Source organism: Periplaneta americana, chromosome 7 (assembly GCF_040183065.1).
Source record: "Periplaneta americana isolate PAMFEO1 chromosome 7, P.americana_PAMFEO1_priV1, whole genome shotgun sequence".
Classification (NCBI taxonomy): domain Eukaryota; kingdom Metazoa; phylum Arthropoda; class Insecta; order Blattodea; family Blattidae; genus Periplaneta; species Periplaneta americana.
The window spans coordinates 5966526-5989249 of NC_091123.1; the positions used below are offsets into that span (position 1 = coordinate 5966526).

A 22724-nucleotide genomic window follows, 5' to 3' on the forward strand; every position below is an offset into this window, starting at 1 on the left:
AGTGTTAGTTGGGAGACCGGAGGGAAAAAGACCTTCGGGGAGGCCGAGACGTAGATGGGAGGATAATATTAAAATGGATTTGAGGGAGGTGGGATATGATGGTAGGGACTGGATTAATCTTGCTCAGGATAGGGACCAATAGAGGGCTTATGTGAGGGCGGCAATGAACCTCCGGGTTCCTTAAAAGCCAGTAAGTAAGTAATTATGTCAGGTGAAGAATACAATGCGTGCAGTTCTGTGTTGTGTAACTTTCTCCATTCTCCTGTAACTTCATCCCTCTTAGCCCCAAATATTTTCCTAAGCACCTTATTCTCAAACACCCTTAATCTCTGTTCCTCTCTCAAAGTGAGAGTCCAAGTTTCACAACCATACAAAACAACCGGTAATATAACTGTTTTATAAATTCTAACTTTCAGATTTTTTGACAGCAGACTTGATGACAAAAGCTTCTCAACCGAATAATAACAGGCATTTCCCATATTTATTCTGTGTTTAATTTCCTCCCGAGTATCATTTATATTTGTTACTGTTGCTCTAAGATATTTGAACTTGCTTGTTTGTAACTATTGTACAAATTTATTTGAGGTAAAAATGCTGATATGTAACTTCCTTAAGTCCAATAATGTACGTACATTAAACGTACTTATCTTTTTTATTATTTGAACCTTATTTTTGCACCAAAACCTTAGTATCACGAAATTAGTCGAGGCTCTCCTATAGGACTTTATCGTTTATTTAGAACTTTCAGGTCTTACAGAATTTTAATAGGGGGATCCTGTGTATACGAAACGTAGAAAAAGATGATGACAATGATGACGGGTGACAGCAAGTCGTTGAGGTAACGGTGCGCGATGATTTAAGTAGCAAATTGAGGACTAATTACGCCCGAAGGTTGTGCAATAGCAAATAAATGTCCGGAGAGAATGGAAGCACGTGGACCATGGCCAAACGAGATTGGGCCCGTCTGACATTGGAACACAGCCCTGAGAGCAGATTTCCTCATCACCCCCGCCGCCAAGTGGGGCGGCAAAGCCCGACTTGTTTGAGAACGGGGATTGGTTGCCGGCTGTTTTTCCATCCTCTTTTCGCTGGTTACAGCATCCGAACAGGAGCAACGCAAGTCTCGGGCAGACAGTAACAGCGCCGCTGGAGTGGCGGTACAATTCGTAGATTGGCTCCACACGTGCGGGGATCACGACGAACAGATCGCGTCGGGGTTGCTTCTAATACGATACAGTGCCAAGATAATGCGGATGAAAAAAAAGACAGTAGAACATCAAAAACGTTTACATTAACTGAATGTGAATACGTGTAAAATAGTGTCGTTTCCATAGTGACAGAAATCTTTTGTTATCCGGAGTGTGTGAAGTACAGGGCAACCATGTGGAAGGCGGGACCGTGCATTTCTGTAACAGTGTACTGGTGTTTGCTGCTATTTGCCTTTCCCACGGGTAAGTAGGTGTGTGCGTGAGTGAGTGTGTTGTCTAACGTCATAAATTCTCCATTTAGTGCTACAAAACTTTACGAGCTGTTTTGCATCGTGTAACAAGATCTTCCCGCTACCGTATAGTGGGAAAGCCGTAATAAAAAGAGCAATTAAAGTTTACTTGAGGCTCATCGAACTAGAGGCTGTCATCGCTGTTTTGCCGTGAATGCGCTTGCAATAAATGTTTTATAGACGTTTGGCGTCGATGCAACAAAGTTTCGCGCTTAATTTACGATTAATGAAAACTGTTCGTCTGTTAACGATAATGGCTTTAGAATTTTTGTTCATACTTTGTATTGACTTCTAATACGAAGTCGTAACTATCGGAATTAATAACAGCTTTTCTAAGTAAAAGATCTATCAGTATTTGATTTACGAATTCGAAGCAAACTCAGTGGAGTAATTGGTTATCAATCAAAATAAATTATTTTAAAAATAAAGTAATACATTACGAAGAACATTATTTAACCAGTATTTCTAAATGCGTTCATTCAAGGCAAAATTTTAATTAAGTAAGAGATTTTCCGTCTAATTTATGACCGAGGGAATCTATTATAGAGGATTCCACGTTAAGAAAATAGTAATATGCGTTACAAGAGCGGTATGTTGAAGTTTTCATGTTCGAGGAAAAGTAGCTTTTTTAATCTCCGAGAATTGAAAGAAAACATAGCGCTCGTGTATCGTACATTATTTTGTGCGAAGATCGTTTATTACATACCTGAAAGAGGAATTTCTAATTAGTTGCAATGAAATCTCCATCTTGGTTTCTGTTCAATAACGGCAAATTTGCAAAACAAAAATATCTATCTTCAACATTGTTGCTTTAAAATGTTTTCTGTGTTTACTATACTCCAGCAGGCCGTGATATACGTCTGTCTTTATTACCCCAGTCTATGGAATCTTGTTGATTTTTTCACGGCTTCCTTAATGTTACTTGCATCACGAATGCAGTAACTTTAGTGGAGTTGTAGAGCTTACTTAATTTTTGCAAATATTTAAAAACAATAATTAACAGTGCAATTTAGGTGAAATTGCAGTGGTAAGTTTCCAATTTATAATTATTACTATATTGAACGTCTCTAAAAATAATATGTTAAAAGCCTAAAGCAGTAAAATCAATATGTCACTTAAGCGGTAAGAAGAGGGAAATTGTTTTGTGTGTGTTAGGTTGGGAATACTGAATGTGGAATTTTAGACTTTCCGCGGATTGGTTTTGTGCGGAAACCAAGCAAATACGCACGATCTCGCACAAAAAAACATTATGGTATTGAATTCACAAATTCAAAGTAAAATAATTGGAGTAGGGGGTGGAGTAACTTTACAAGGTTATTAATCAAAATAAAACTCTTTAGAATAGAATATAATAGAATGTTTTATTTTCGCTGGAAGAGTTAAGGCCATAAGGCCTTCTCTTCCACTCAACCAGCCTTAATCAATGCAATAGCGACATACATATTTAAATTATGAATATTTACAATACACTTAAAAGATTCTCCAGCAATATTCTTGAGTTAAGTTTTAACTAGTACATGTTTATTTAAATTCAGATAAAACCTATACGAAAAAGTAATAACTTAATGTATGGTATAATGTAATTCAATTCAGTCTATATGGAATATGTAAAGAATTATAATTAAGTTGAGATAGCTAGTTGGTTAAATGATGAGAATTAATTTATTTGAATATGAAATTTTTCCATTATTGCTTCTTAGAGAGTTTGTAAGACTCATTTTGTTACACTCTGTTTATTATTGTGATAGATTAATAGAGAAATACTCAAAGTATCACCAGATTAAAAAAAATAATATTCTACACGGCAATTTAAATTCCTGAAATGTATATATAGAAGCAATGGTAGTAGCAGTAGTAATGGTAGTAGCACTACCATTTGCAGTAGTATCAGTAGTAATGGTAGTAGCAATAGCAGTAGTAGTAATGGTAGTAGCAGTAGCAGTAGTAGTAATGGTAGTAGCAATAGCAGTTGTAGTAATGGTAGTAGCAGTAATAGTAGCAATAGCAGTAGTAGTAATGGTAGTAGCAGTAGTAGTAGCAATAGCACTAGTAGTAATGGTAGTAGCAGTAGTAGTAGCAATAGCAGTAGTAGTAATGGTAGTAACAATAGCAGTAGTAGTAATGGTAGTAGCAATAGCAGTAGTAGCAGTAATAGTAATGGTAGTAGCAGTAGTAGTAATGGTAGTAGCAGTAGCAGTAGTAGTAATGGTAGTAGCAATAGCAGTAGTAGTAATGGTAGTAGCAGTAGTAGTAATGGTAGTAGTAGTAGTAATGGTAGTAGCAATAGCAGTAGTAGCAGTAATAGTAATGGTAGTAGCAGTAGTAGTAATGGTAGTAGCAGTAGTAGTAATGGTAGTAGCAGTAGTAGAATGGTAATAGCAATAATAGTAATGGTAGTAGCAGTAGTAGAATGGTAATAGCAATAATAGTAATGGTAGTAGCAATAGCAGTAGTAGTAATGGTAGTAGCAATAGCAGTAGTAGTAATGGTAGTAGCAGTAGTAGTAGTAGCAATAGCAGTAGTAATAATGGTAGCAGCAGTAGTAATAATGATAATAGCAGTAATAATGTTAGTAAGAATAGTAGTAGTACTAATGCTTTCGTAGTAGTAATAGCAGCATTACACGTCACGAATAAGAAATTTGTAATTTATTGTTCTTTGTGGCAGGAAGTATAAAATTCCTTTAAATTTAATGTCACTGAATTAAGTTTTTCTTTTATGCTTCCAAAGATATCGGACGAGAGTTTATCTTGTGTTGCTACAAAGTCACCGAGAGTGGGAAATGAATTGAATTCTGGATTGATAACTCAGTGAGACTACAAGTTTATTTTTTTTTATCGTTGCTTTAGTTTCTGAACGATGAACACAGTCAAAGTTGGACCCTGGTGATTAGAATTAAAAAAAAAAGGAAACTAAAAACATCAGATAGGTACGCAAAACTTGCATGCAAAAAAGTGTTCCATATGAACTCATTGCTGTTACATTCAGTGTCTCAAAAGTCTGAGATGAACAAAAAATATTCTAACTAGCTGTTAGACATCAGAGAACGTATAAAGTTAACCTAACCTAAATACCGTTTGAAAACACATCTTCGTTCCGAGGACCCCTTTCCAATCACTGGAGAATCTTCAGGGGTTCGCGAACCACAGGTTTTGAACAGATGTCTACTCCTTAGTCGCGATGCTGTTATTTCCGGCGTGACTCCTCCTCTTTGCTTACGTCTTTGGAAGTCAAGGCTCTATAAAGTCTAGGTAGGTAGTAGGCCTATCGTTCGCCATTTTTGTTCTTTCGTTACCGAGCTAACATACGAGGAATCTATTTGCCACACCGTTAAACATTATCATGTCGTAGCTCCTATGATAATAAATCAAACGCACTGTAATTCAGCAAATAATTGAGCGGCAAATAACGTCTTCGTGTGCTTTCTGCGAACGCCAACGAAAGAGCCAAAATGGCGGGCGATTATATTAAGCATTTATCGAACCTTAAGAAATGAATAACGTCTTCCTCAGCGAATCACAAGACGCACACGTTTAAATGTAGCCCACCTGCAACGCGATTGGCTGCCGGAAATTAGAGCGACGGGACTATAAGTGGAACACCTTTGTCTGTTAAAAGTTGAGAAATATTCAGAATATATGCGGACAAGGGATGAAGAAACCTTGAAAATCACATTTCCCTCGTTAATGGTTCCCATCCTTTTGTTCGCAGGAAGACAGATTGAAAACAATCCAATTATGAACTTAGATTAAAATAAAAAAAAAAATGGTATGAAAAATCGTTGTCTTACCTCCTTCACTTGGGTCCCGTCATCTGTTTAGCGTTAAAATTCCCGAAACAGGGTTTGTAGTGTGTCCCGAATGTTCAAAGTATCTTTGAAGAAGACACTGAAAGATAATTTTTTCTAATTTAATAGCAAAGTTAGATGATAAGCCAGTACTACTCGTATTTTTTGACCCACATATCCTGACAGCTGTGAGCAGTATGGGATGAAGGTAAATGCAAACAAGACGAAGACCATGGTCATAGGAAGAAAATAAAGACAAAAGTAAACGTGCGAATTCTAAATGAGGCAGTAGAGCAAGTGGACAGCTTCAAATACTTGGGGTGTACTATAAGCAGTAACATGAGCTGCTGCCAGGAAGTTAAAAGGAGGATAGCAATGGCAAAGGAAGCTTTTAATAGAGAAAGGAGCATCTTCTGCGGACCTCAGGAAAAAGAACTAAGAAAGAGACTAGTGAAGTGCTTTGTATGAAGTGTGGCATTGTATCGGACAGAAACATGGACATTACGACGAAGTGAAGAGAAACGAATATAATCATTTGAAATGTGGATATGGAGAAGAATGGAGTGTGTGAAGTGGACAGACAGAATAAGAAACGAAGCTGTGTTGGAAAGAGTGGGTGAAGAAAGAATGATGCTGAAACTGATCAGGAAGAGTAAAAGGAATTGGTTGGGTCACTGGCTGAGAAGAAACTGTCTACTGAAGGATGCACTGGAAGGAATGGTGAACGGGAGAAGAGTTCGGGGCAGAAGAAGATATCAGATGACAGACGACATTAAGATATATGGATCATATGCGGAGACAAAGGGGAAGGCGTAAAATAGAAAAGATTGGACGAAGCTGTGTTTGCAGTGAAAGACCTGCTCTTGGACAGAAAACTATGAATGAATTTCGGATTTCTGGAAAAAAATAACTAAGGAAGAGACTAGTTAAGTGCTTTGTATGGAGTGTGGCATTGTAAGGGACAGAAACATGGATATTACAACGAAGTGAAGAGAAGCGACTAGAAGCATTTGAAATGTGGATATGGAGAAGAATGGAGCGTGTGAAATGGACAGACAGAATAAGAAATGAAGCTGTGTTAGAAAGAGTGGGTGAAGAAAGAAAGATGGTGAAATTGATCAGGAAGAGGAAAAGGAATTGATTGAGTCAGTGACTAAAATGAAACCAACTACTGAAGGATGCACTGGAAGGAATGGTGAACGGGAGAAGAGTTCGGGACAGAAGAAGATATCAGATGATAGACGACATCAAGATATATGGATCATATGCGGAGACAAAGAGGAAGCCGGAAAATAGGAAAGACTGGAGAATGCTGGGTTTGCAGTGAAAGACCTGCCCTTGGACAGAAAACTATGAATGAATTTATCTTCTAAAATGGGGAAAGTACTTGATTTTGTCCATCCCTGAATTGTAACCGATGTTCCACAGGACTGGAATGTTACGACTGATGTAAATGGGTTGCTAGGAGATTAACAAACGTAAAAATGTATTGTCTAGTCACTCCTATTTGATGATACAGGGACAGGCATTGCGTTTAAAAAAATTACGGAATTGCACTGGTACACAGCACATGTTTGTTTACACAAACTACGTACAGATGTTGCTGGTTTGTTATGCAGTGACATCCCTCGCAGCTACGTGGCTATGTTTCCCTATTAAGACTGTCATATCAACGTTTGCAACGTCTACAAAATGAAGAATCGGTGCAGTACAATGCCCGCATAATTTATCATTAGCCAACGTGAAAGCTATGGAAGGTATAGTCTGTGTCAAACAAACTGGAATTAAATCTACACACTGTAACACAACGCGAACGGAGGGCGGATTTCATTAAAAAAAAAAAAGTAAATAATTGCAACAGCTCACTTTCAGGATAGATAGGGTACATTTTAACAGCTTGCTAATAGAGCATAACAAAACAAAAAATTGTAACACCGTATTACTCCCAAATGAATACTTTTATTAGAAAAAAATATTTTGCCCCAAATGTTATCACTGACTTACTCGATAAGTACTTTCCTGCCATTAGGAAGTCCGGCAAACATACTACAGTAACTAAGGGACGGAATGCTGCTATTCAGACCTGAGTTCATGCGCTGTTGCCAAATTACGCAGACTTTGAGCCTAATTTTGTAATTAACAATACACTTAATTACAAAACGCATAATAGGTTTTTATTTATTTCAATGTATTCTATTGCTCCTTCAGTAGACACAGTCATATCGCTTCCACCGTGTATGTATGTATGTATGTATGTATGTAATGTATGTATGTATGTATGTATGTATGTATGTATGTATGTATGTATGTATGTATGTATGTATGTATGTATGTATGTATGTATGTATGTATGTGTGTATGTATGTATGTATGTATGTATGTATGTATGTATGTATGTGTGTATGTATGTATGTGTGTATGTATGTATGTATGTATGTGTGTGTATGTGTGTATGTATGTATGTATGTATGTATGTATGTATGTATGTATGTATGTATGCATGCATGTATGCATGTATGTATGTGTGTATGTATGCATACATGCATGTATGTATGTATGTACAGTATTTATTTTATTGCGTTATTTTACGACGCTGTATCAACATCTAGGTTATTTAGAGTTTGAATGGAATGAAGGTGATAATGCCAGTGAAATGAGTCCGGGGTCCAGCACCGAAAGTTACCCAGCATTTGCTCGTATTGGGTTGAGGGAAAATTCCGGAAAAAACCTCAACCAGGTAACTTGCCCCGACCGGGAATCGAACCCGGGCCACCTGGTTTGGCGGCCAGACGCACTAGCCGTTACTCCACAGGTGTGAACTATGTACAGTATGTATGTATGTATGTATGTATGTATGTATGTATGTATGTATGTATGTATGTATGTATGTATGTATGTATGTATGTATGTATGTATGTATGTATCCTTTATATTTGCAATAAATTACGTAAAACATTTTATTACTTTGTTGTTCTAACAAATATTTTGTCAATTAACTGTTTACGTACAATTTATTTAGCATTATTTTAACCTATATTTATGTATGGGGTGTAACTTATAAATCCAACCTTTATCCGTTAATTTTACTGTAGAAAATAGTATTAAAATTAAAAAGAAATAAAAGCAGAAAGATTACCCAACTGAATTGTTGTTTAAACAATTCAAAGTTTTCAGCATTAAACAAATGTATTATTTTATGTTATTAAAATATTTTCACAGAAATCTTAATAACTTTGAAAGGTATATACCATATAGAGCTAAAAATGTGGATTCTCTGCGTTTGTCTGAACCAAAATGTAAGACCAATGCAGCTTTTTGTCATAGCATGAGTCAAGGTTCACAAATTTTATTGTAATATTGTTTTAACTACGAATCCATTTCAAATTAATAAACGAAATAAAAAATTTGCATTGGATTTATAGTTTGGATTTAAACTTATTAAACACTTTTTAATCTGTAATCACTCTCAATTTTAATTTTATTTTTGTCTGTATTGGAATCCCCTCTTGAGCACGAGTCTTACTCATTCAGGAGTGGGCTAGTTTATATTATATTATATTATATTATATTATATTATATTATATTATATTATATTATATTATATTACATTATATTATATTGACTTGTATTCAATGCTAATTCATTAGCATTAAAATAAATAAAAAAAATGTGTGTATGTATGCATGCATGTTAATATTGTAATATTCATGTTTCGTTAAAAAGAAATTCATTTCTTTCAGACCGTCTTACAGCACATCGCTTGACCCAAATTTTGATAACGGAGCTAAGCTATTCGAATATATTCTTTGTACAGTACAAACAGAACTCCGCGTTTGAGGAATTCAGCGTCTTTTAAGTCTCGCAGACTAGAGGAAATGAGTTGCTTCCAAGAATTCAGTTCACAGGTCGTACAGTAACTTCCCTGTATAGCGTTTAGACTGCAAACAAGTCTGCCGTACCTCGTGTTGTTAAATGGGAGGAGTTAATTTTTACACAAATCAAATAAAGCGGTACAGCTTATCTGCTGGGGTCCAAACGGTACCTTCCCTAACGGACTCCAGTTGGATCCCCAGCACAAAGTAGGGCTGTAGCCTGTAGCTGTACCCCTCCCTTGCCTTGTGATCTCTTTGTTGAATTAAGTGTTGCCCTCGAGCCATGCAGGTTACGTGACAGTTTGGCAGATTCAGATCTATTTACTTGTAAACAAAGCTACTTAAGTCAGTCACGGTTAGGATATGGTTATTGATTACTTTGAATATCTCAAGAGTACGTGGAGTGCACTTAAAATGTTGATAAGCAACCAGACAGATATAATACATAAAACATATTCACGTATGTGTATATAATATACAGGGTTAGTTAAAAGTCCCGCACCACCTAATAACTCTTGAAGCATACGGTTCAGTAACATGAGACTTGGTATGTGGGGATAACCATATACTAAGAAATCAATCATGATATTACCGAGTTCTTTCTACTTCCGGTTTAATCAGAAGTAACTCCAACTCTCTTATTTTAAATGGAACACCCAATATATTTTTTTACTTTTGAATAAAGCTCATTGAGATCTTTTCAAAAAGTACCCACACTTGATACTTCTGTACAAATTCAGTGTTGCTAAGTCAAGAAAACAGAAAAGTGTATCAAATATTAAAATAATAAAATACTCCTTCCTTAACAAAAACAAAACAAAGCTAGCTCACCTTCTAAATTATGTATTCAAATTGGTAGCCCTCAGCTGCTTTACAATGTGTCACTCGATCATAGAAACCGTTTAAGGAATGATTTAACCAGGCTTTAGGAATATCTTGCACCACTTCCATTTTTATTTAGCAACACTGAATTTGTACAGAAGTATCAAGTGTGGGTACTTTTTGAAAAGCTGTTAGTGAGCTTTATTCAAAAATAAAAAAAATATATTGGGTGTTCCATTTAAAATAAGAGAGTTGGAGTTACTTCCGGTTAAACTGGAAGTAGAAAAAATCGGTAATACCATTATTGAGTTCTTAGTATATGGTTATCCTCACATGCCAAGTTTCATGTCACTGAACCGTATGCTTCAAAAGTTATTTAGGTGGTGCGGGACTTTTAACTAACCCTATGTATTAGGCCTAAATATACATACTTTATATGTTATAGATAGATATAATATATAAAACATATACACGTAAATATATATATATATATACGTGAATATGTCTTATGTATTATATATATATATATATATATATATATATATATACACAGGGTGTTTCCGAGGTGGTGTTAAAACTTTCAGGGGTGATGGCGAAGGGCACATGTATCAATTTGAGATAAGGAACCCTGGTCCGGAAATGACCGAGTCGAAAGTTACAAGCAAAAATATTTGTGTGGAAATGAAATAATTTTATTCCTCTGCACACCTTATTTATGTGTATTTATCTGTACATCTTACACATACTGTATTCATCTGACGTTGTTTACGTTGTCTACTTACAGTATTCCATTCAGTGCGCTGTTTGAGGGATGGGGACAGGAAACTACACTAAAGCAATGCAGATAGCGTAATGTGTAACGGACATGGTCGGTCCTGATATGCACGTCTGTAGACAGCAGTGTATGTGTACAAGTTGCAGTGTCCAGTCGATCAGTCCTAGTGAAATGGAGGAGTACACGAGACCGGAATAAGCAGACCTGATTTTCGAATACGGATGAGCCAATGGGAACAGTAGACAAGCTCACAGATTGTATTGGTACAAGTACCCACGTAGGAGACATCCGGCCCATACCATCTTTCCACGACTGTTCCAAAGGTTAAGGGAAGGAGGGCACGTGGTGCCAAATTACAATTCCATTTCCACACAACTATTTTTGCTTATAACTTTCGACTCAGTCATTTCCGGACCAGGGTTCCTTATCTCTAATTGGTACATGTGCCCTTCGCCATCGTCGCTAAAAGTTTGTAACTCCACCTCGGAAACATTCTGTATGTATGTATGTATGTATGTATGTATGTATGTATGTATGTATGTATGTATGTATGTATGTATGTATGTATGTATGTATGTATGTATGTATGTATGTATGTATGTATGCATGTATGCATGCATGCATGTATGTATTAACACTACAGTTGGGTATACACTCGGTGGCAGTGATATATAATATACAATAATACCATTACAATAACACAATAATTACAGCAATAAAAAACAATAAAATAAACGTAAATTTATTTCCAACTATATATATAGCCTACAGATTCTATATAATATATGTAAATAATGTCATTAATTTCAGGGGATTATTCTTTGAGATATTCCAAACAAAATATTTTATAAAACTTTACTCGTTTCTGCTTCCTTTTCGAGATAAAAATTGTTTTATAAGTTTATGAAACATTTCATAGCATGTTTTGGGAAAACACTGATTTAATCCCCAGTATGCTCAATGAATATAGGAGAGCAGTGTATTATGATAAAAATGATTGAAAGAATTTTAGTTTTGTCCTTTGAAATGTGCAGAAATTTGATCCGAACAAATGTAACATTTCGTTCTGCAATAGTATATTACTGTACCATGCAAGGTTTGGAAGTGCTTTTCACAAAATCGAGGAAAAGTTTGAAAAAACGGACAGAGCGAGTTTTTTTTTTTCAATTTCCCAGATTTTGTAATGCACTTCACAAGAGTGTGTTGTACAGTATTTTTTGCACGATTGTATATTTTGCTAATATGTACATCTATTATCAGGCAGTATATCTCACTTGACGATATGTGTCAGAGGAAGAACAATTATTTGTATGCATCTGAAGTTTATGGAATATGTAGCTAATCGGCGATGTATGCATTGGAGGGAGGAAACGAACTGGCCACCCTACCCCATTATCTCCTGGCCTAGTTGTCTCATGAGTGATGCCTTATTGGTGTTACGTATGAGGTTCAAACCTGTCTTATTATAGTTGACTGAACAACAGTATATTTTGAAAATAATATTTTTAAAAATATTAATATACAGTACCTACGTACGTTAGACTATGAACTGCTGACTGATTCTCAGCAAGAAGTTTGTCATAGATGTCGGCAGATGGCAGGAGTAGTTTTAATTGCGACCCTAGAACAGTTATTTGTAATATTTCAACGTACTTGAATTATCGGCTTCTGTTTTTATGTAATTCGTATTTGATTCTAACAACATTAATATGTATTCCACTATGTTTATTTTTATTTTATGAGGTAAATATTATGTAACTACCTCTTTTGATCTCATTATGTAGCTAAATTGTATCAGTATGTAATTACTTAATTCCGGTCCAGTTGTATGTTCAACTATGTAAGCAAGTTTCAATCCTGGTTGAGTGTAAGAGAAGGCCTTACGGCCTTAACTCTGCCAGGTTAAATAAAGCCATTATTATTATTATTATTATTATTATTATTATTATTATTATTATTATTATACTTATCTAGGTAGGCAACTCTGGATTCAGTAAAATCAACTTCAATAGTGGAAGCAGTTTGCTGTAACGACAAAAAATACACTATCGTGCAAAAAGGAATTTCGCAATGTTAGAATATACTAGTACAATTTACAAAGGGTTAATATAGATAGTTATTACAAGAAAGAAATATTCATGAAGCGTTGTTGAATGTCATAAATTCATCTACTGAATAGAAGGCGTGAGAAATTAGGCACTTTTTTAATTTAGTCCTAAATAATCTAATGTTTTGAGTTTCATTTTTTATATCTATAGGGAGGCTATTAAAATTTTTTTCTACCATATAACACACTTATTTTTGACAGCACGATACATTTACCGATGGTGTAAGAAAATCATTTTTTGATGAGTATTTATGCCATGAATTGTTTAATTAGTTACAAAGTTTTCACGAATACATAGGCGAAAGTTTATTAATAGATGTTCCCCTTGATTTATGGGGTCTCTTGATCTGGAGAATTGTCACTCTATAATCTGTATAAATGGAAATTCTCTGGAATTGGTATGTGTACCTCTGAGAAATTCAAGTACGCGCAGCTCAATGTTGTGAATTATGGGGAAACGTAGGGTTTGTTTTATTTCAGTTACTCAGTTCATTTCTGTTAAAAAATTAAACTGATTGCAGCCTGATTTTCCGCCATGCTCTATAAGACGCCGAAATACTTGAAAGTTCTAAAGAGTCGTTAAATAAGTAATAAATACAGCACACTCACTGCAACTCGCCAGTTGTCCTGGTCGTGTAGTGCTTGCCGAAACTCAGGATCTACATTCCGCCTTCCGCAGAATCCCTGCTGCCGGCACGAAGGAATGCCGCCCCATATCCGCACGTACAGCTGCCAGGTGGGAAGAATGCAATATGTCAGAGGTCTGTGCGTCCTTGGTTCATGCTATTACAATCGTACTGCATTAAGGCGGAATAAAACCAATCTGCCATGGAACCCTGTCCAATAAGGAAGGGTTATCAGAGACGATGATCAGTATTAAGTTCTGCCTTCGGCAGAAAACTGAGTGAATTAACATACTTCAACTGAAATTTTGCTCCAAAACCGATATTATTTATAAGACAGTATCTCTACAGGGTGATTCAGACCACTCGTAACAGTCATTTATTTCGGAAATTAGGGCATTAAAATTTGGAGAAAAAAATATTTATAACTAAAGCACATGTGAACTTTCACTTGAGCTTGATTTCATCAATGAGTCTTAACAGGAAGTAGGATCAGTGGCGTATTACTTTAAAATTTCAAATGGGAGCCATGATCAAATAAGGTACCATTTGATAGATCTCTTAAAAAAAAACAGCTTTCATAGGAAATGATTTTATCAATTCCTACTTTTTCAATGAGAAAACGTACGAAAAGACTGACATCAATATTGAGAAATGTTATAGTTCGACCATCGGATCTGTGCCCCCGTAAGATATGCGAACTGAACCCTAATTCCTTTTCAGCCTCGGCAATTCATTTCTCTCCCTGTATTCCTATTTCTCTCTTTTCTATCCCTCTCTCTCTCTCCCCCACTACTCACAATTTTGAGCCTTCTTGCGGGACAGTTTATTTGCACTTGCAGTCCAGTGGTGTCAACTCAACATGAATACTGTAGCACGGAGTGGCGAAATAAATATTATTAAGCAAATAATAGCATTTTGCATAAGTCAATCAGCGTCATTAGACCTGCTTAAATTAAATTATGAATAAGTAATAATTAACCTTACAGTATTATAAGCAATATTCAAGAGACATGACACTGTTTGACGGAAGTTTGGCAACATCCCTATTCGGAAGGTTCGTGGCCTGCTGTTTGACGTAGTGGGAGAGAAACGGGTGGAAAGGGGTGAGTAGAGGCGTTAACTTTTCCAAGAACGACGACAGCGCCGAAGGGGCATAGATCCGATGGTCCGACAATACAATACGAAAATGTAGACGAGTCAATTAATGTTGACAGATGTTACTGAAAGGCTGGACAATGACATGAATTTTTACAAATGTTCAAACTGTCTGCCGTTCTAAGCAGCACACATCCGTACTTTTCTTTTAACACTGTCAGTGACTCCTAACACTTCGGCGTGGTCAAGTGACTGGAAGGTCTCTCGGATTCGATGTTTCATGCCATATCTTGTTGTGGGACGATCTTGATAGACGATGTTTTTTAACCGTCCCCAAAGATAGAAATCAAAAAATTCAAGTCAGGAGATCGTGGTGGCCATGCCACAGGACCGCATCTGTTTGTAGTATGTAGGAGGTGTTTGTAATCACTCTTAACTTTTAGGTACTTATTTTATTAGTGACAGAAGTAATTTAAAAACTAGAAAAATGCACATACGTAGGTACAGAGAAAACAAAACACTTCCTCCTTATTGTACATTGTTGGGCAAGGCCACCTGAGCTTATTACCTGGCTAAGTGCAGTGTACATGTAGACCTGGCCGTAGATACTGTATTGGAGTGACTAAAGGAAACAGTGCTGAGCGAGCAAAGGGGAAGGGGTAGTTTACTTCTATTCACCCCTGCCGGACATCAGGTCTACACTCAGCCAGGTAATTGTGCGTGTGTACTATGTCAACATTAAATCTACTTACCTAGTTTACATTTTCTTCTCGTAATATTTCTCAGTATTAATGACATTATCTTTTCGTTCGTTTTCTCATTGAAAGAGTAGAAATTGAGAAAACTGTTTCCTATGAAAGTTGTTTGTTTCGAAGAGCTGTATCAACTGGTACCCTATTTGACCCCGACTCCCATTTGAAATTTTGAAGTGATACGCCACTGACAATAATTCCTGTTAAGGCTGAGTGATGAAATTAAGCTCAAGTGAAAGTTCACACGTGCTTTAGTTATAAATATTTTGTCTCGAAAATTTTAATGCACTAGTTTCCGAAATAAATTACTTACAGGTGGTCTGAATCACCCATTGTCTTTTCGTACGTTTCTCATTGAAAGAGTATGAATTAATAAAACGTTTCCTATGAAATTCGTTTCTTTTGAACAATTTTATCAAATAGACCACGACTCCCATTTGAAATTTTGAAGTAATACGCCACTGACCCTACTTCCTGTTAAGGCTGATTGATGAAATCGTCCACACCTGTGGAGTAACGGTTATCGCGTCTAGCCGCGAAACCAGGTGGCCCGAGTTCGATTCCCGGTCGAGACAAGTTACCTGGTTGAGGTTTTTTCCGGGGTTTTCCCTCAACCCAATATGAGCAAATGCTGGGTAACTTTCGGTGTTGGACCCCGGACTCATTTCACCGGCATTATCACCTTCATCTCATTCAGACTCTAAATAACCTAAGCTGTTGATAAAGCGTCGTAAAATAACCTACTAAAATAAAAATTGATGAAATCAAGCTCAAGAGCTAGTTCACATGTGATTTAGTTATAAATATTTTTATGCTCGACCATGCCGAAATGTAGTAATTATACACCTGGTAGCAGCCCATTAATGGACCTCATTAAACTACACCTATTCATTAAACTTCAGGTGTTCCACCAATCAGAAAACACCATTGTAGCTATATGAAAGCGCAAGTATCGATTATTCTCGGATATGCAATCGAAAGACAACTAGCGAAACGTCACGGAGGCTAGAAATCCAATACTGCTGCAGAAGGTTATGTTCTGTTACTATAATAATTAGCGTTAATTGTAAATAATATTCAAATAAATTCAATTTGTCATCTCGTTTTTCAATGTCTAAATCAATTTCAAGGTTATATCAAGATTAATGTTTATTTTACTCTCTAGATTATATCGAGGTCAATGACATTTGTTTCTCGGAAAAAATCAATACTTTCACGTCTGCACACATCTCACAATTTACGAGATATTGCACAAGGTCAGTTCCGCTCCCCAGTCAGATAAGAATAACATGAATACTTATGAATAATTTCAAGTTAGAAATATGGTCGAGCATAAAAAGTCGTATGAAACTTGCCTATAATGGTAATTAAGACGCTTGTATGAAAATTATGAAACTCGCTTGCGCTCGTTTCATAAACATGCTCGGTTTTAATTACTACCATTATAGGCTCGTTGCATAATGTACTATTGTGTCTAAAATTTTAATGCACTAGTTTCCGAAATAAATTACTGCTACGGGTGGTCTGAATCACCCTGTATATGTCGAAAATGAAGCAATGATATTATGAAAGCAATTGTAGACATCGAAGCGACCAAAGAAAATCTTCTCCACACTATTTCAGCCGTGGTGAAAAGGCCATGGTGCGCCGAGCCACTGTGTAAGCTGCAACGTGCATAGCGCCTATGGAGGGAGGCGGAAAATCGAAGGGGAAGTTAATGTTTAGGACGTGTAACGAAGAAAGAAATGAACAAGAAAACATAGGACACATTATCACAAACTAAAATTAACTGTCTTCAGAATGTCTCTGCGACAGCGTTTCAAAATCAGGAATTATGTCACTTACTGCCAGTCGTAGTTGATCACGAAGGTATTTGTCTGTCAGTCGTGATCTAAATTTGGTTTTTACTATTTTCATTGTTGAAATATTTTTTTTTTTTTTTCCAGAGATTTGAAAAGTTCAATATCTGTCAAGTCCTTACATCTAGCTTTCATTTAACGTCACATTGTAAATCTCTGAGTTTAAATTGAAAATCTAACCGCATTATTCGTACATCTGCTGTAAAAGAATCGACGTACAGAGATAATAATAATAATAATAATAATAATAATAATAATAATAATAATAATAATAATAATAATAAGATAATAATAATAATAATAATAATAATAATAATAATAATAATAAGAATAACAAAACTTAACCTTTTAATGTTTCATCAGTAACATGTAGTAACCTATAATGCCGTTTTATGTTATACAACCGTTTTCCTAGTAATATTTGTGAACAAATCATACATTTAATATTTTCATCATATTGTAAACAAAAGAATGCATCCTCCCATCCTACTTGAAACTTCCGTTTTTTATAGAGGTACATTGTATTCCTGGTGTTGTGGAAGAGAAGGCCTGATGGCCTTAACTACACTAGAATAAATAAATAAATAAATAAATAAATAAATAAATAAATAATGGTTTCGAGAGAGACATTGCGACGATACGCCACTCGCAGGTCCGAGACAAATACAAATAGAACGGAGTTTGACTCCAGTGAGTAAGAGGGTGGGGGTTGGGGGAGGTAGGAAGCAAGAGAAATGCATAGCTATCATTGCGAGCCACAATGTGCTCGCGAGTCACATTTTCGCCACGGCTACTATATTTTTTAGTAGGTTATTTTACGATGCTTTATCAACATCTTAAGTTATTTAGCGTCTGGATGAGATGAAGGTGATAATGCCGGCGAAATGAGTCCGGGGTTCAGCACCGAAAGTTACGCAACATTTGCTCATATTGGGTTGAGGGAAAACCCCGGAAAAAATCTCAACCAGGTAACTTGCCCCGATCGGGAATCGAACCCGGGCTACCTGGTTTTGCAACTAGACGCGCTAACAGGTGTGGACCCCATCCTACTTGTAACTTTCGTTTTTGTAGAGGTACATGGTTTCGAGACAGACATTGTCACGATACGCCACTCGCAGGTCAGAGACAAATACAAATGGAACGGAGTTTGACTGCTGTGAGTGAGAGGGTGGGGGTTGGGGGAGGTAGGAACGAAGAGAAATGCATAGCTATCATTGCGAGCCACATTTTCACCACGGCTGCTATATGTCGACAATGAAGCAATGGTGATATGAAAGTAATTGTAGACATCGAAGTGACCAAAGAAAATCTTCTCCACTCTACTTTGTCCGTCACCAGTGCTGTGGGATCGGTACCTGGAAGACAGACAGTCAGACAGACAATGACAGACATTTGGACATGCATTGATAGAAGGAGAATCAGAAACAGACAGACAAAAGCATAGAGACGGACAAAGGGAGTGTCGAAAGTTTATATTTTCTACTGGGGTGCTGATAAAGCCAGCTGCTTTATTAAAGTCTCGAATGAGATTCTTCACCGTCAAAACATTTTCCTGTGGCGCGACTCCTTTCCCCTGACTGCCCTAGTTCATTCTGCCGTGTCTCTATTCTTCGAGCGATATTGCAGCGGTTCGCTACTGGAAGACTTCATTATTGCGATGCGAAGCGTTCCAATGAATCTTCACGCTCACTTGTTCGATTCCAGTCAGGAAATATGATTAATCAGACAGCGCGCAGGGGGCGGAATTCTTCCAATTTCCTGTTTCGCGAAACTGCCAGCCGTACGTGCGGTCCTGCTCCTTCGAGTTCGCTTCACGACGGAGGCCAAAGCGATGAGAATTCAACCCACACACAACAAATACGTCAAGATGACGCTGATGTTACCCGACACTACCCCCACTATTATCAGTATTGCCAACATTACCAGAATTTATATGCATAAACAATGTTTGAAAAAACACGGGAATTTTACTTGAAGCAAGTAAAGAGATAGGTTTGGAAGTAAATCCCGAAAAGACAAAGTATATGATTATGTCTCGTGACCAGAATATTGTACGAAATGGAAATATAAAAAATTGGAGATTTATCCTTCGAAGAGGTGGAAAAATTAAAATATCTTGGAGAAACAGTAACAAAGACACTCGGGAGGAAATTAAAAGCAGAATAAATGTGGGAAATGCCTGTTATTATTCGGTTGAGAAGCTCTTATCACCTAGGCTGCTTTAAAAAAAAAACTGAAAGTTAGAATTTATAGAACAGTTATATTGCCGGTTGTTCTGTATGGTTGTGAAACTTGGACGCTCACTTTGAGAGAGGAACAGAGATTAAGGGTGTTTGAGAATAAGGTGCTTAGGAAAATATTTGGGACTAAGAGGGACGAAGTTACAGGAGAATGGAGAAAGTTACACAACGCAGAACTGCACGCATTGTATTCTTCACCTGACATAATTAGGAACATTAAATCCAGACGTTTGAGATGGGCAGGGCATGTAGCACGTATGGGCGAAGCCAGAAATGCATATAGAGTGTTAGTTGGGAGGCCGGAGGGAAAAAGACCTTTGGGAAGATCGAAACGTAGATGGGAAGATAATATTAAAATGGATTTCAGGGAGGTGGGATATGATGATAGAGAATGGATTAATCTTGCACAGGATAGGGACCAATGGCGGGCTTATGTGAGGGCGGCAATGAACCTCCGGGTTCTTTAAAAGCCAGTAAGTAAGTAAACAATTTTTGAAATGTCCCGCACCGTGGCGTTGCGGTCTAAGGCATCCTGCCTAGAACTCGCATTACGGAATGCGCGCTGGTTCGAGTCCTCATGAGAGAAGAAATTTTCTCATGAAATTTCGGCCAGTGTATGAGATCGGTGCCCACCGAACATCGTGATGCACTTGGGGAGCTACGATAGGTAGCGAAATCCGGTTACGAAAGCCAGCTATAACGGCTGGGAGGATCATCGTGCTAACCTCACGATAACTCCATTCTGGTTGGATGATCGTCCACCTCTGCTTCGGCATGTGGGCGTGAGGACAGCAGCCGGCTTGTCGGTCTGGGCTGTAGCGTCACGGATTATTATTATTATTATTATTATTATTATTATTATTATTATTATTATTATTATTATTATTATAGAGTGTTAGTTGGGAGGCCGGAAGGAAAAGACCTTTAGGAAGGCCGAGACGTGGATGGGAAGATAATATTAAAATGGATTTGAGGGAGGTGAGATATGATGATAGAGAATGGATTTATCTTTCTCAGGATAGGGACCAATGGCGGGCTTATGTGAGGGCGGCAATGAACCTCCGGGTTCCTTAAAAGCCAGTAAGTAAGTAAGTAAGTAAGCAAATAAGTATTATTATTATTATTATTATTATTATTATTATCGTCGAAAGATGATTTTCGTTATTTTTTAAATTTCTAAGTTCCAAACTTCTTCCGATGTCCCAACCTGATACAAAGTTAACTTCGAAAGTTTTAGTGTATGAGTTTCTTCGTAGTTGTATGCTTCAAGGCAGTCAGTTTTCACTTTGTCGTGGGGAGTTCTGCTTTACACGGCGCTTAGGCGCTTGTGCATCTGGGTCGCATTAAGCCCATTCTCACACTTTGTGTATATTCTGCGTTTATTGCCCACACCTGCTGCGCTGCGGACCGGCTAAGTAACTTAAGAACAAGAGCCAACCGCCACGAGACAATGACGGTAACGATATTGCACAGATTACAGCAACGCCTGCCTGCCTGCCTGCCTGCCTGCACATTCCGAACTGCGACAGTTTCTGCTTTCCAGCACTGCTCGCTGTTTGGAGAAAACGTTACAGTGATCCTAATAGCAACATAAGTGAGTTCTCAGAACACTTCAACCCATCGCTCTGATTTAGTAAATGAATGGATCGAGAAGTACAATGAATAATGAATGAAAGAATGAATGATAAGAGAGTGAGTGAATGAATGATAAGAGAGTGAGTGAATGAATGATAAGAGAGTGAGTGAATGAATGATGAGAATGTGTGAATGAATGATAAGAGAGTGAGTGAATAAATGATGAGAGTGTGTGAATGAATGATAAGAGAGTGAGTGAATGAATGAGAAGAGAGTGAGTGAATGAATGAATGATAAGAGAGTGAGTGAATGAATGATGAGAGAGTGAGTGAATGAATGATAAGAGAATGAGTGAATGAATGATGAGAGTGAGTGAATGAATGATGAGAGTGAGTGAATGAATGATAAGAGTGAGTGAATTAATGACGAGAATGCGTGAATGAATGATAAGAGTGTGAGTGAATGAATGACAAGAGAGTGAGTGAATGAATGACAAGAGAGTGAGTGAATGAATGATGATAGTGAGTGAAAGAATGATAAGAGAGTGAGTGAATGAATTATGAGACAGTGAGTGAATGAATGATAAGAGAGTGAGTGAATGAATGATAAGAGTGAGTGAATGAATGATGAGAGTGAGTGAATGAATGATAAGAGAGTGAGTGAATGAATGATGAGAGTGAGTGAATGAATGATAAAAGAGTGAATGAATGAAACCATGAATGATAAAAGGGGGAATATATGATTTATGAAAAAGTGAATTGAAGAAAGGGTGAATGAATGAGAAATTAAATGGTAAAAGAGTGAATAAATGAATGATAAAAGAGTGAATAAATTAATGATAAAAGTGAATGAATAAATGAATGATAAAGGATTCAATAAATTAATGATAAAAGTGAATGAATGGTAAAAGAGTGAATGGTTGAATGAATGAGAAGAGAATGAATGAATGAATGATAATAGAGTGAATTAATGAACGAATGATAAGAGTGAATAAATTAATGATAAAAGTAAATGAATGATGAAAGAGCGAATGAACGAATGAAAAAAGAGTGAGTAAATGAACGAATGATAAAAGAGTGAATAAATGAATGATAAAAGTGAATGAATGAGGAAAGTGTGAATAAATTAATGATAAAATGGAATGAATAGTAAAAGAGTGAATGATTGAATGAACGATAAAAGAATGAATGAACCAATGATAAGAGTGAATGAATGAAAAAAGAGTGAATAAATGAATGATAAAAGCGAATGAATGATAAAAGAATGAATAAATTAATGATAAAAGAGTGAATGAATGAAAAAAGAGTGAATAAATGCATGATAAAAGTGAATGAATGATAAAAGAATGAATAAATTAATGATAAAAGAATGAATAAATTAATGATAAAAGAGTGAATGAATGAATAAAGAGCGAGTAAGTGAATGATAAAAGTGAATGAATGAAGAAAGAATGAATAAATTAATGATAAAAGAGTGAATGAATGAAAAAAGAGTGAATAAATGCATGATAAAAGTGAATGAATGATAAAAGAATGAATAAATTAATGATAAAAGAATGAATAAATTAATGATAAAAGAGTGAATGAATGAATAAAGAGCGAGTAAGTGAATGATAAAAGTGAATGAATGAAGAAATAATGAATAAATTAATGATAAAAGAGTGAATGAATGAAAAAAGTGTGAATAAGTGAATGATAAAAGTGAATGAATGATAAA

At 36.5% G+C, this 22724-nt stretch overlaps 1 protein-coding gene across 3 annotated transcripts in view; it reads left to right on the top strand.

Moving 5' to 3' along the window:
* Positions 1-1082: 1082 nt before the first annotated feature.
* The window catches only part of LOC138702841 (fibrillin-2-like), an 868508-nt gene continuing 846866 nt past the window's right edge, over positions 1083-22724 (top strand). For all 3 annotated transcript variants that reach the window (XM_069830178.1, XM_069830179.1, XM_069830181.1), the window contains exon 1: positions 1083-1451. In XM_069830178.1, the coding sequence (XP_069686279.1) occupies positions 1382-1451 (70 nt within the window). In that variant the 5' untranslated portion in view covers positions 1083-1381. The remainder of the gene's footprint in view (positions 1452-22724) is intronic.